This window comes from Convolutriloba macropyga, chromosome 1 (assembly GCF_964194025.1).
Source record: "Convolutriloba macropyga chromosome 1, txConMacr16.3, whole genome shotgun sequence".
NCBI classification, from domain to species: domain Eukaryota; kingdom Metazoa; phylum Xenacoelomorpha; order Acoela; family Convolutidae; genus Convolutriloba; species Convolutriloba macropyga.
Window position 1 is genome coordinate 12,753,859 of NC_134468.1, and position 16,050 is coordinate 12,769,908.

At 38.6% G+C, this 16,050-nt stretch overlaps 1 protein-coding gene across 1 annotated transcript in view; it reads right to left on the minus strand.

Annotated features, from left to right (window-relative positions):
- Nucleotides 1-14,678: 14,678 nt before the first annotated feature.
- The window catches only part of LOC142345737 (uncharacterized), a 32,155-nt gene continuing 30,783 nt past the window's right edge, over nucleotides 14,679-16,050 (minus strand). The window contains exon 3 of the mRNA XM_075398036.1: nucleotides 14,679-14,848. Within this exon, the coding sequence (XP_075254151.1) occupies nucleotides 14,764-14,848 (85 nt within the window). The 3' untranslated portion in view covers nucleotides 14,679-14,763. The remainder of the gene's footprint in view (nucleotides 14,849-16,050) is intronic.

Here is a 16,050-nt window from a genome sequence, read left to right on the forward strand (position 1 = left end):
GTTACAAAGCATGCGTCATTACATAATACATCATTATGTATAAAAATGGCAACTTGCAGCTATCAAATAATATGCACCTACTAAGCTGCAGGGAGGGGAGAAGGGGGCACAAAAGGGAAAAATCACAAAAGGGGGCACAAAAAGGAAGTCGAAATCGCGTTTGGAATGGTAAACATTTTTCCATAGACAGCACGAATAGAGAGAGAAAACAGTTGAGAATTTACAGATGAAGCGCTTGCTTCACCACTTCAGATAGAAACTTGGCAGGAAAGTTTTATTTTGCTTCACCGGTCAAAAACCCTTTTCTGTACTGCCTAGGACATTTTTAGAAGACGGCAAAGAATTCTCCTTTTTTGGATAAGACGGAGCAGGTCGTCAAAAAGATCCTACTTCTCTTCAATTGAGTCTAATTTTGCTCAAATACGCGGTGCAAAATATTTTCATTAAAGGTTTTCTAAAAGCCATAATTTCATGATGAAAAATTTTGCATAAAAATGGTTACAGTTCCGGAAAACTAACCAAAATTTGTTTGCCTTTTTGCCATAGAGAAACAATTTATGGTGATGTCCACCTCGGAAAACAATTGAAACTTTTCCATATTCGGTTATTATCTTCTACAACATTTCTCTTTTGCTCGACAATTTGTCACCATTCTGCTAATTGTCACTCATTTAATTTCTGCAACGGGAACTTATGCCGACTGAACAGCGGAAACAGGTTTTCGGACGAGGCAGATGAACATTTTATCTCAGACCCAAACTGTGTCTATTCGGGCTATTTGTCTGCCCCAAAATGTTTCGAAAGAGGGGGTTCATCGGATGATTACTGCCGTATTCCATGGAGGAATATGGCAGAATGGGGGGAATGGTTTATGCCATACAACAATTCTAACCGGTTATCAACTTATGACATGAAAATCTCAGGGACGTGTCATAATTTCAATCCTAAAATTTCTGAGTCGAGGTTTTACCGTGAAATATTAGCAATTCGCGGTGAACAAAAGTAAAATTGAACAGTTTTTAAACCGTTGAATGGGTTGAAAAATGCAATTTTCGTAAAGACTGCAATAAATTTGGCGGTGAAATTTTTTACCCCATTCAGATCAATTTTGAAACCACTTTGCATGCGCGAAAACTTGAGACTTACTCTTACATTGGAATTGTATTTAAAACAGATTGGCTGCATTGTTTAGAAAATAAGTAAAGTGAAATGTTGTAGGATTTTGCGTTGAATAACTTAACTCATTTTTAAATCGCTGTTGTTGCATTGCCTACTTTCTGTTGTTAGAAAAATTTCAACAACACTTTTGTAAAATTTGCGGTAAAAATAATCTGGCATAATTTTTGTCACTGCATTTATCGCTAAAAATTGCTAACAATAATAGCACTTTTTAGCGCATACAACTCTCTGGTTAACTTATTCCTCGTTACTTGTTACTTATTACGATCTCTCAAGGTGCCGTTCTATACTAATCAGATAATCCTAAAACAATCAAAAATAAACTCTTTGTGCAAAAAGCACTTCCTCGTAGAACCTAGCATTGCAAACTTCTCAATTTCGGTGGTTCTAACTATAGATGGTTCCAAAATTCAAGCCAAAGATAATCCCGCTAGACAGAAATTCAAGAAAAATAATTAAAAGTTATCAATTAAAACGATTCCATCGGCAAAACTATTCTTTATACAAGAAAATACAACAGTTCGTAAGATCTAGCAATCATTATAGTAAGAAAACAACAAAATAATATGCTGAACACACTAACAACTTAAGGCACAATTTCAACTTCTGTGCAAAGATTCGTCCTTGTGATTGGAAGAACATACTCAATCCCATTCATTAGTATAATAAGAAGACCATATAGTTGATAACTGTTGATAATATTACATTTCAAAACTTGATGCATTTTAAATCAAGCCACAAGCGAAGTTCAACAAAAACCACTTGATCTCAGCTTTGATACAAAACAAACTTTTAAGAGAATACATGAAGAATCGGTTTGGAAACGTTTCAGACAGAACGTGTTGTCTTGCGGAAGAAGCTATGGTCACAGGATTTAGCTTTTCTTAATGCGATAAACTATCTTAACACTCTTCTATATAAGTAACTATCTCAACGCTACAACAGTTATTTTGCAGGATGGCTCCCTAATTTTATCATTTTTTAGTACCTATAACCATTTAATATAAAATTTCTCAAATATAATTGAAGTTTTTTGAATGTTGAAATCTAAACATTTTGAATTTTCTTAGAATAATCAGAAATGATGACATTAAAATCAGAAGATGTTTCTTTAATGAACACTTGTACGAACCAAAATACATCAAATAAGATATTGGGTTAATTATTATAAGATCATACAAGACCAGTGTAAAATATGAAGCATTGAAAACTAAAAATTACCATGAGATCTTCTTATATATTCTGAAATTATTTAATGGTGAAGTTTGAGCAGAAAGAAAAAAAGAACCATGAGTGTTAAAGGTCAAATGCAATTGGTTATTTATCAGCAAATGCTTCCAATATTTCTGAGAGTTGTCTGAATCTTCAGAAAACTGTTTCATCGGAGAACAATAACAAACATAATTCACGAAACAATACTTTGAAAAATACCCAACTAATATCAAAGAGCACAGTCTCACTAAAATGTTTCTTGCAGCGCTGCTTAAAACCTATTAAATGCAAAATCAAAATCAACTGTTGTAGAAAGAGCAGAGAAATCGGGGTCAGCTTCATTTTTTTATCTATTACGAAGTTTAATCCGGAATTTCGTTTTCAGTTCGAAACATAGCACATAATTAACCAAAAAATTATTTTTTTCTTTTCTTTGTTCAAAAATTGATCGAAAAATGCCAAAAAATTAAATAGAATTAGTTCCAGACTGTTTAGGTGTTTCAGTCGAAATGAATGAAGCTTGATCGAAAACAAATGCAATCAGTGATGAAAGCTGTACGAGAGAAAAGGTTTGAGCTTCAATTTTTTCAACAGTTGATAAGAAAAGAAATGATTAGTGAGTAAGATATCACGAAATAAACTTTACTTTTCGTTATTAATTCTATTAATGAGGATTTCTTTTAGATATTTTTTTTTTCTATACTTGGACCACGAGCTAAAAATTTGTATGATTTGCGTCATTTATTTTTTTTTGTCTTTTGGAGTTCGTGGATGTTTTAAAGTCTTTTTTTGAAACAATCTTATTTCGATTCCCACCCCAACCCTTCGAATGAAACGCCAAAAATTATGTTCAATTGCTCTACGCCTGGAGAATTTTCACTGCGGAAAAAAAACAAACGAAAGAAGGGGAACATTCGATAAAACAGCAATATTCACTTTTGTTCTACGGTTTAACCAAAATTTCGTTCGCCTTAAGTGTTCTATAAAAAGATACGCATACACACAAACGCGCGCACACACAGCGTGCGTGCGTGGTGTGTGTGTGTGTGTGGGGGGGGGTGTAAATGAAGAACGCTTAAGGCAGATTGAATCTTGTTTAAAACCATCGAACAAAAGTGAATATTGGTGTTTTATCGAATGTTCCCCACGCTTCTTTTTCATTTCTTTCCGCAGTAACACACACGCACACACACACATACACCCTCGCCCCCCCCCCCCCCACACACACACACACACACACACACACTCACACACACACACTCACATACACACACAAACGCACATCCCAGGTTGAAGTCCAGAGCCAAATTGTTTTATGATCAGACCCAGTCGAGCTCAAAGCCGTGTGTTCTCAGACCGAAATTACAGGGTCTCGACGGAAGTTTTAGCGCACTACAGTCTGGACGATGGTTGGAGATGGTCTGATCAGAGGTAAGTTTGGTCTGAAAATACTGATAATAGGCGGATTCGAGCGCACTTGGGTCTGATCAGAGGCGACTTCGAGCGTAATTGGGTCTGATCATAACCTCTTCGAGCGCACTTGGCTCTGATCAGAATTGTTTTCGAATGCAATTGGGTCTGAACAGGGACAATTTTGAGCGCCTTATTTTTTCATATATTTTTGTTTGTTTTTTTTTTACTGAGAGATGTTGGCTCTGCCAGCAGGCAACAATAAAGCAGCGTTTTGATCAAAGATTTGCCTGAAGTCCGATAGCTCTGATCAGAAAAAAGGAGTCCAGCTGTTAGCAAAGGCCGTCTCACTTCAGAGGACATTTTGATCAACTGGATACCACGATGTTTTTTATGGAAAGCTGTCAAAACTCATCCATTGAGTCAGAAATATACACTAAGCGGTACCCAAAATAAAATTTGTTCCCAACAGTTGGGTTTCGTTTTCATCAGCAATACTTTTATAATTGGTTTTTCCTTAGATGATTAAAGACTGCAAACATCAGTTTCTATGAAATGAATATATTATAGCAAAATTAAAGGATTTGATCATAATTAAAATATTTCTCTGATCAGAGTATTTTGAGCGCACATGAGTCTGATCATAACCTCTTCGAGCGCACTTGAGTCTGATCATAGTCTGATTGAGGTCTGGGCAATGGTCTGAATTTGAGTCTGGACCATGGTCTGAAGATGGTCTGATCAGAACGCCTTCGGTCTGAAAAGTCTGATCAGAGACCCTTTGTGTCTGGTAATTCTGATCAGAGATAATTTCAGTCTGGAAATTCTGATCAGACGAAAATTTGGGTCTGGACCTCAACCTGGGATGCACACACACACACACACACACACACACACACACACACACACACACACACACACACACACAACACACACACACAAACACACACACACACACATACACACACACACACACAAACACACACACACACACATACACACGCATACACACACATACACACACATACACACAAAGCAGACAAACAAGCACACCTTCCACTGTTGCAATGGCCCTCATTATCTGCTACCTTAGAATGACTGATCCTATCAAAATTGGTCCCTGATTACACGTGATTCCAGTTCATAAGTTGATTAATGCGTGGATATACAGAGACAGAGAATGTGGAAAATTGGGAATCCCGCCTGATTGCGCTGAACATATTATAATGCACGGTGGAGGATGGGTGCCACCAGTAACGGAACAATCAATATTCTTGTCCATCGATTTTGATCCATGTTGGGTTCTAGAATGTTAACTCATAGCTTCACTACCTGACTTCACCAAAACAATTTTGCTCGCTAAATCTCTGCCTGACACCTTATGCTCAAACAGTATGACAGAAAGAACAGTTAATATTACTTGATATAGCAGATTTTTTGGGCAAATTGACGTTATGCATGCGATCACTCACAAGTTTTACAGACTTCTTCGTCGCTTGATTATTGCAATTAATGATGAAATTATTTGTTAATTTATTTTTATTATAGAATTCCGCCGTTTTATTCAATCCTGCATCGCTGTGCTGACACGCAATTCCACTTTCGACAATCGTTTTAAACTACGCTTTTGGCCTTGAAAGTAGCAGATCAATTGAGACGACATTCTTTTCAATTGATTCAGGTGCCAGACGGAAATTTCTTATGTCCAGGTTTTCCTGCCGTGCTTTCAGAAACTTAAGTGCGCTCTTCATGAACTCAGAAGTTCCTATATCAAGACTTCCGTGCGCTCATGGCCAGACTTTTACGAGACTTTTGTGCGTTCACCAGGATTGCATGCCTTTACTGCAATCTCGGCAAAGGATTTTTTGCGTTCAAAATCAAAAAACGTCCTGCAAACTTAAGCTTTTAGTGTGCCCATGTCTCAGTATTATTGCATGCAAATTGCCTATAAAGAAACTTTAGTGGGTTCAAAATTGCCCCTGTCCAGATCATCGTACGGTCACAGTTAACTACGTGCAGAAATTGGTGTGTTCATTCAAAATAGACCGCACTATTTACGTTTTGGCATGTCAAATTTTGGTCTGGGATTAAACATAGGACTTAATTGTTTTGTTGAAATGTGACTAACTAGTTCAACAGAATTTTTACTTTTAGAATGCATACGTTAAGTATTTTAATTTTACAGTTTATGAATTTAACAAAAAAAACTATTTGAAAGGCAAGTTATTATAACTTGAAGTCGATCAAGGCCCCGATGAAAATATCCCTAAAATTTTTGAAATTTTTGAACAGAAGTTGTTGATATTTGTGAAAGCCTCTATTAATTTGATTACTTGAAAAACAATACTATAGACTTTCTGATTCACTAAATTGTATTTTTTTATACCGAACGTAAAAATTAGGTTAACAGTAGTTTAAGTTAGGTTAAAACTCAAATTTGAAGTATTTGTACTCAAACTTGCGATCAAGTTCCTGCATATGAAATTCAGTTAAAGCTCAAGAATAATGTACCAGGGACCTCATTGGAAACTGTTGGGTTATGGATTTTTGCAAGCGGAATAAAAAGCGTTTTTAACTAAGTAAAAGAATTAATTTCTCAAAAAATGAGAGAATAACAAAATGATATTTTACAGAAGAATTTAGAGATTTACAGGAGAGATCTGATTATTAGATCAAGATGGTGATTTGAATTTGGGGATGAAAAAGGACTCAAAAATCAGCTGTATATATACCCATTATCAGTGTGAAAAAGTCAAGATACAAAACTAATCTTAGCACCGTGATTTATAGTGGGGGTCGCAAGGGTTACCCAATATGGTTTGCTTCTGCAAATCAGTCGCAAAGGGAACCATAAATGGAATGCATTTGCACTTTTCTAAGAATTCATTCACACTTCCGGAGATATCATCATCATTTAATACATGCTGGGAAGATTTTACATCAATTAATCTAACTCTAATAATAGTTATCTAGAATCACCAATTTGAACCGAATATTGATTCCCAGCACCATTTCTTGACGATTCATTTATATAATTTCTTTGATCAAAGTCATATTGCTTGTCGTTCTAATCTGGTAAGTCAAACTTTCTAATTCTCACTAAGTTTAAGACTATAGTTGATCGATATTCTAACACCCCCACTCAGACTTGAGCTGATTGCGTAGAGTCTGCTCCCATCAAAACTGCTCTGAATGTTTCCACTTTCGAAACGGGTAAGGACTTTGTGAAGATGTCCGCTGCCATTTTGTCTGTAGGGACGTAATGAATTGAAATATTCCCATCCTCAGTCTTGTCACGAATGAAGTGGAACTTTGTCTCGATTTGCTTGCTCCTCTTGTGCATGACTGGGTTTTGGCAAAGTCTGATACAATTTTGGTTGTCCTCTCCAATTGCTATTGGACGTTTCTGTTGGATGCCAAAATCCTCTAGAAGTTGTTTCAGGTAGAGTGCTTCCTGAACTGCTGCTGCAATGCCCTGATATTCTGCTTCTGATGAAGGAAGAGCAACTGTGGCCTGCTTCTTGACACCCCAGCTGAGTGCTGCGCCACGTCCGTTGAGCTTGAAGTATTAGCCCGTTGTTGATTTTCCGTCGTTCACGTCTCCAGAGCAGTCTGCATCACTTTCCCCCACTAAATCATGACTAGCTTCTTTTGTGTAAGTAAGTTTTAAACCTTTTGAACCTTGAAGATATCGCAGAAGTCGTTTTCAGCACATCCAGTGTTGATTGGTAGGTGCATTCATGTGTCTGGACAGAATGTTGACTGTGAACATGATGTCTGGCCTCGTTTGTTTGGCCAGATACAGAAGTGACCCAACCAAGCTTCTGTAGATCCTCTGGTCCACTTCTTCGTCTCCGTTCTGTGCTGTCTGAAGTTTCAAATTCAAATCAGCTGGACTTCTTGAGGGTTTGCATTGATCCATTTGAAACCGCTCAAGCATTGTTTCTATGTAGCGTTCTTGGTCGACTGTGACTTTGCCCTCTTCTCGTCTGATTCTTAGACCCAGAAACCAGTGTAGTCTCCCTCTGTCTTCCATGTGAAAGGTTGCTTCTAGTGCCTTCTCGACATCAGAGAACACTGTCATACTTCTTGATGCTACTAGGATGTCGTCAACCCAGACCACGATGAAGGTGTGATCCTCTGCCTCTGATCTTGCAAACAAGCAGTGATCGTTCCTGCTTCTGGTGAACCCCTGTCTCAGTAGGAAGTTTGCCAGCTCTTTGTACCAGTTGTTAGCAGCCTGTTTCAAACCAAAAATTGATTTATTTAATAGACATACTAACTTCTCTCCATCTGATCCGCGTTTTACAAACTCCTGTGGCTGTTCCAGATACACTTCTTCCTCGATTGGTGAGTGCAGGAAAGCAGTCTTGACATCAAATTGGTGCATCACATGGCCCTGCTTCGCTGATAGCTGAAGTAGAATCCTGAATGTCTCCGGCTTACAGGTAGGCGCAAAAGTCTCAAAGTAGTCCAGTCCTTCCACTTGTTTGAAGCCTTTCGCCGCATAGCGCGCTTTGTATTTGTCCACTTCACCACTGGGTCCCAATTTCACTTTGTAGACCCATTTGACCGGTATGACGTCCCTGTCTGTGGGTGGTCTCACTAGGTTCCAAGTCTCGTTGTCTTGGAGTGCCTTGACCTCGTCCTTCATTGCCCGGTGCCACTGGTCCCAGTCGTTACCTTGCTTGGCTTCGTAGACTGTTTTGGGTTCCACATAGTCGCCCTCAGTCACAGCAAGATGGGTCCTGATTTCTCCAAAAAATTGCGGAACATTCCTTGCTCGTGTCCCTCGTCTGGGCTCTGCTCTGTCCGCGTGTTCCAGGGCATCTTCATTGAAGCCAACTGTCTCTAACTGTGAGAAGTCTTCTGTGTAGACTCTGAATCTCTGTAACTCGCTTTTATTGCAGTAGATCCTTCATCTAGTGCTGTTTCTCCAACATCTGAGGCCTCTGGTCTCAGTGTTGTTTCTTGAGTATTCACGCTCCCTGCGTCATGCCACTCCTCCTTTATTGCAGTAGATGTGTCCTGTCGTTCTCTGTTGTCATCATCTTGATGACCATCATCTGGGTGCCAGATTCCCAGTTCCGACCCGTCATCTAGTAGGTCAGCCGTTTCTTTGTTGTCAGGGATTGAGCCCACTTCAGACTCCTTGATGATCACATCTCGAACAGCCATCACCTTGACTGTGTTGGTTATGTACACCAGGTATCCGTTTTCTCCTTCAGTGTAACCCACAAACTTTCCTTCCAGTGCCTTGGGTTCAAGTTTGCTGACTTCTCTGTCCCTCTTCCTCATGAAGACTGTGCAACCAAAAACAGATAATTTACTAATTGAAAGCTTAGGTTTTATACCTCTCATCAGCTCTGCTGGGCATTTTTCTTCTCCTCGTCTCACAACCAAGTTTCTGATCCTTGCTGCGTGAAGAATTGCTGCTCCCCACATCATCTTGGGAAGTCCTGAGTCAATGAGCAAACATCTTGCCATCTCCAGCAGTGTCCTGTTGCACCTCTCAGCTAACCCATTCTGTTGTGGCGTCTCTGGTATGGTCTTTTCCTGTAGAATGCCTGCATCTAAGCAGTACGTCTTGAACTGCTCTGAGAGAAACTCCTTCGCATTGTCTTGCCTCAGCTTCTTGGGCGTCCCCACACTGAGAACAAATTTCTTCAGGCTGGCCAGTGCTTCACTCTTTGCCTTAAGCAAGTCCACAAACAAAAACTTCGTGTACTGGTCTGCAAACACTATGCAGAACCGGAACCCTGACAGTGACTCTACTCTGAAAGGTCCCATCACGTCTGTGAACACCCTCTCCAGTTTCTCTTCTGCTTGGGTCTCTGCCACTCTTGGTACTGGAGTCTTTGTGATCTTGGCCAATGCACACACATTGCATACATCATCGAGTTCCCCCACTGTCTCTGGTGCATTCCTGACCACTTCCGCTTGATTCAAATGACCCAATTGTCTGTGCCACTGCCTTGCACTGTCAAGTTTCACGCTGTTGGAACTCATCTTGAATATTAGAACGCTGCAGGGTAAGTAAAACAAAATTATTTTCTTGTGTTAGTTTTACCCGAGTTCCCTTCTGGAGTTTCATGCAGCTGTTTCCTCTCTCTAAAGTGAAGCTATGTGCATATTGAGACTGATAGGAGGTTTGAAGAATAGCCTGGCACACACAGAACATTTTTGTGTTCGCATTGGAATTTTTCTTTGTTTGAGGGTATGCTGATCCTCACACAGCCTCTGCTCACCACTCTGGAAGCCTCTCCGTTGGGCCCATAACCTGTTGGGTTATGGACTTTCGCAAGCGGAATAATTTCTCAAAAAATGAGAGAATAACAAAATGATATTTTAAAGTAGAATTTAGAGATTTACAGGAGAGATTTGATTATTAGATCAAGATGGTGATTTGAATTTGGGGATTTCTGACCATTGATTGAATTGGCACAAAGTCCAGGAACGCATCGATGTTCGTCACTATGTGATCTTTACAACCACTGTCCACTAGCATGCCTGCTGTCTTCCACTGGGTAAGAGCTGCCCAGCATTCCTCGTCTGGAGTAGCCAATGTTGGACCCATTGCCACTGACTCATGTTTGCCTCCATCTCTTTGTCTCTTGCATGCCCTGTCTAGGTGACCCTTCTCACCACACTTGCTGCATTGTGCTGTCTCCTTCTTCCTGCAGTCCTTGGCAAAGTGTCCAGGGATCCCACACACAAAGCAGTTTCCTTTCATGGGTCCCTTCTTGAAGTCACGCTTCACTGCCAGTGCCACTGAACCACTTTGTCCCTTGTGTCTCTGCACCGTGTTCTCATGAAAATTCTGCAGCCTTTTCCTCAACTCTGTGAAGTTCGTTGCCGGGTTGAAGCTTTCCTGTATAGCAAAACTTTCATACCTCATTGGCAGACCATTGAGGACCAAGGCGTTGAAGAGGGTCTCTGAGACTGCTTCCCCTGCTTCTTGTAGCCTTGTGAGCAACTCCTGTCCTCTGATGAAGAAGCTGTCCAAATCCTCAGAATCCTTGAGCTGCAGTCGAGCAAGCTGTGCCACTAAAGTCACCACTGTCGGCGTCTCCACACTCTGAAATCTCTCTTGCAAAAGCTTCCAAGCCTTTGCTCCATCTCCAATGCCGTCATCTCCCACACAGTCATGTCTCATCAGCATGAGGGTTGTTGCATCTAGAGTCAGTGCCAGATGGCACCACACATTGTTCCGTTTCTCCTTGATGTCTGCAACTTCCTTCTCATATGCATCCTTCGGCACCTTGTGGTTCTTCTTTTCATCATTGGTTGCCCCATTGGCCAGTGGCGCAGGCTCATTGGGTTGCTCCTCTGTCCCCAGTAGTGATTTGTAGAGTCCCTTCGTCTGCATCATCGCCACAAATCTTGTGCTCCAGATTGGAAAGTCCTGTGCCTTTCCTGTGTAGGTCAGCAGCTTCACTGTCTCTTGATCCATTGAAGTTTGAGCACGCAAAACAGTTGTGAAAAGAAAAGGTACTAAGCAGAAGAGGATTATGACTGTCAACAACAAATTAGTTTTGTTTTGGAAATTAATTTTATGACTTAGAAAATTGCTCGGCCCATAACCTGTTGGGTTATGGACTTTTGCAAGCGGAATAAAAAGCGTTTTTAACTAAGTAAAAGAATTAATTTCTCAAAAAATGAGAGAATAACAAAATGATATTTTACAGAAGAATTTAGTGATTTACAGGAGAGATCTGATTATTAGATCAAGATGGTGATTTGAATTTGGGGATGAAAAAGGACTCAAAAATCAGCTGTATATATACCCATTATCAGTGTGAAAAAGTCAAGATACAAAACTAATCTTAGCTAATCTCTATATATTGTTGAAAGTAGATGCATCCTCAATCATAGTTGAACAAAGGTGAAACCAAGCAACTTTGAGACAATTTTTTTGTAAGGTTTCAATCAGGTTTGAAATTGGACAATTGGTTAGTTACAATAACGCATTCTCTGCTTTCCAAAAGCAGGAAAAACAAATTGTAGTTTAGGGAATTTGACTTGACAAAATAATTTTGAAACCTGATTAGAAATTGAACTCAACTTGCATCAGAAGTTGCGCTTACGCCTTAAAACTAAAAGATTCTAACTTGTTTTTTTCGTTCACTGTTAATAAATGTATTCGACAATGGTTGAACTATCTTTTTTGGATATCTCCCCAGAGTTATTTCTTTTCTTTTTTTACAATTTTATGCCAGCATAGCTTATACATTGTCCACTACTTTTTGGGCTATCAATATCCTCCCATTGCATTCGGCGGTCGATGTATCAGTAAACCTCACAATTTAATTGGCAGATCTTATAGCGGATATATACAATGACATTGTTTAATACTCTGGGAAAATGGATCAGTTTATCATGAGACAATTTTAAGTTTTTTGATGATTCTGAGAAAAAAAACCCTAAACTTCTCCTTTTTTCATCTTTTACATTCTTGTTTAACACCGGTACAACAGAGATCTATCCTTTGCAAAATATTCCTTTTATCTTTTAAACGAAAGTTGAATTCACATCCATTGTCTTTTAAAAGAGGTTACCTTCATTTGTTTTTATTAAAAAAAAAACAAATTACTTTTCCATTTGTGCTCCCAATGCATTATATTTTCCTCATTTACATAAAATATCCAATACGCAGTATATCATTATGCAATAAGGTGGCGTGAGCTATTGTGGAGTTCAAATGATAGGCAACAAACTAGGACTGCACAAGCTGAAAGTCTAGCCAGTGACACCGTTTTTTGAGCTAAATAATGCTCTGACAAAAAAATTCAATAATTTCCGCAAGGGACCCTGTTTCATATCAAGCACTCATGTTTAGCTGATAAAAAATAAGCAACTTTGGCAAATTGCATGGAAATGACTCACGAGCTGTTGGCTTTGGCATTAGCAAGCTGCAGCTTAGTGACACTAGCTTTAGATTAATTGAAGTGTGAGCAGGGTGAGCGTGAGGGAGAAGAGGGGAGGGGGTGTGAGCATGGGGTAGGTGTGAGCGTTGGCAAGCATTCAGGGCTATGGGTGTATTGATGTAAAGGGGGGGGGGGGGTTGAAGTGTTGGGTGTGGAGTAGAAGACAAACTCTACGAACAGGCCAATTACACCATTAATTTGATATCTTTTAAACAGTTACAGAATTTCCGTGAGTCGCATATTTGATCACAAACTATTGAGTTGCAATCTACTAAAAGAACTCAACGCCCTTCAAATCTTACTTATCCCAATTTCGAGCCAATTAATGTGCAGACAAAAAAATGATCATTCAAAAAGGTGGTAGTACGAAAAGCTGCATAAAAACAAACAGCAAGACTAATGTAATTGCTACAAACTTCGTTTGAGAGCATTTAATAACTGGACCGATTTTGCGTTTATCTGTAGCTCATTTTTTCAACTTTCCTTATTCTTACAAATTGGGGCAAACTTCAGGATTAAATTTTGAAGTCCACCATTTTCCTCATTTGGTTACATCTTTTGGATCTATTTTGTCCCCCCCCCCCCCCCATTGTGTTTGTTATGCCCCCCCCCCAACTACAACTTTTTATGTGTTTTATTTATCACATTACTATGTAAAAAATAGCACGTGCGTCTTAGTGGCGTAAAAGTTATATGCCCACTAAGCTTGGGGGATCTCCTCTTGTAGCTACTCTTAGATCTACTCTGGTGGTGGGTACTTTTTGGGACATTTTAACGGCATTATGGCTCCATTTGATCAAATCAATAGGTAAGATTGCTCTTGAAAAAGGAAATGATATCGAAATTTAACTTTTTTTACAAATACGACCTAATGGATGTGAAAATAATAATAATAATAATAATAATAATAATAATAATAATAATAATAATAATAATAATAATAATAATAATAATAATAATAATAATAATAATAAGAATAATAATAATAATAATAATAATAATAGTAATAATAATAATAATAATAATAATAATAATAATAATAATATTAATAATAATAATAATAATAATAATAATAATAATAATAATAATAATAATAATAATAATAGTAATAATAAAAATACATCTAAAATATAATAATAATAGTAATAATAAAAATACATCTAATTTATAACTTCAATTGCACTTGCCCTAGTGGAGACCTGGAATTTATGGAAAGACCTATTAATTCCAGGTGGGGGGTAAATATTGAATTAAATATTGAATATTACACGGTCGAGGACCCTAGTTAAATTCCAGGCTAATTCTTTCCATAAGTCCAGCCAAATTCTTTTCATATGCAAAAATGAGGAAAACTAAAGAGTTCCGACAACATCTGGGTTCGATCTCGTGACCTTCTCTAATCTCACCCAACGCTTAACCAATTGCACTACATGTCCTTAACTTTGAAGGAAATTGAAAACAAGTGATTATAACGATCGCGAGAGTAATTCCAAGACATGTTTTATTGTCCAGCCAAATTCCAGAACACCTTTATTGTCCAGCCAAATTCCAGAAAACCTTTATTGTCCAGCCAAATTCCATGACGTATGGTTGAGTTCCAGCCAAATTCTAGGCGGTTGTTTTAGTTCCAGCCAAAGTCCAGGACATCACATTATGTCCAGACAAATTCTTTTCGTACCCAATATCTGTCGAGGACAGTCTTTTCATACCTCAAATCTGTCGAGGACGGTCTTTTAATATTTCCAGGTCTCGACTAGGGTGAGGAACAAAATGGAAGTTTTTTCGAATGCTGTTTTGCAGCGGTCTTCCCATTATAGCCCCGACATTCCACGCCCCCTCCCCCGCCGCCCCCCCCCCCCTACCTATACAGACACGCACTCACAAACCTCCAAACGCACGTAAATGTAGCCACTGTTGTGGTATAATTACGGTAATTTTCGTTGGGCGGGTGCTATACGTTTCATGGTTGCCTAATCCACTAAGCAGGGGAGGAGAGGGGGCTATTATGGAAAATACCCGAGAGAACGTTGAGATTTTAGCCTTCTGGTGCCGTAACAGGAGCCTGGGAAGCAGTTTGAAGACAGTCTCCAACATCATTTAGTTTCCCACACATCTGTTTCCTTAACAGAAAAAACAATAATTCAAATTTATCTAGCTTCCAAGAAAATAGACATTAAACAAGCAAACACTTCATGTCTTTAACCACTATCACACAGTTCCATAGCAAAATAGCCTCTGCAGCAGCGTGTTTCACCACGTTTATTACAAGTTTCCCTAGTTGAGAAATCTTCGGTTAGAAAACGTAAGAAACCTTCGGTATCGTCGTTTTTTTTAGCCAAAAACGACGAAAGCCCTTACGTCGGTATAGTCGTTTTTGTTCGTTATTTAACGTAAGAAAGAATCGGTATCGTCGTTTTTTAATCGCAAGCGAGATTCGGTATCGTCGGTTTTTAAACGTAAGAAAGTGAATTTCAGCACAGTTGAGCTCATTGTTATGTAAAGTTTTTGCGCTTAATTTTTTGAAAAGTCAGCACATTTCTTATATAAAGTTCGAAAGGTTTCTTGAGCCGGTTGATCATGCCATAATCTAGAGATTGCCTGCCCAGGTTGAGGCCCTGGTTCAAAATGAGGTACATAATTTTCAATCCAGACCATATTTTGTCTATTTAACCAGGCAGAACCAAATCATCTATGACAAACTTTGTCTCGTTCACAGTTTCTGTGCGTTGATTTGTTTCTTCAAAAGTCCGTATGAAAAAACCAATCAGTCCAGAACTCTTATGAGGTTTATGGGTAACATATGATTGCAGCATTTTTCAATCATTTCTGCCCTAAGAGAGGTCAGACCTTTATATATTCCGCGTTCAGACCTTTTTACGACCACACCTGATGCAGACCATATAGTCTGAATCGAATTTTACACCTCCACGAGTGGAAAACAGTTTATTGCTAATAGAGAACAAAATCTAAACCAGGCAGGATTACTGACGTAGCTTTTAAAGAGGGAAAAATAAAAAATTATGCAAATATATATAGACACCTTTCGAATTTAGTATCAGCTTAAAATTGATAGTAACAAAATTAAAATGTCGCATCAATTAGCACAAAAACGTATGTCAAACAAAATTATTATGTCAGACCTTTAAAACATGAAATAGAGTACAAAAACCGCTAAAAAGTAAAAAGTGTCTAAAACGCTGAAAATTGCATATAAACTCTCATGATTGAGATTGTCAGAAATGCTTTCAAACGTACATTTACTTGTCAATATGGTTTAGAATAACTACTTAACCCAAAAAAGTAAAGTCAAAACTAAAAAAAA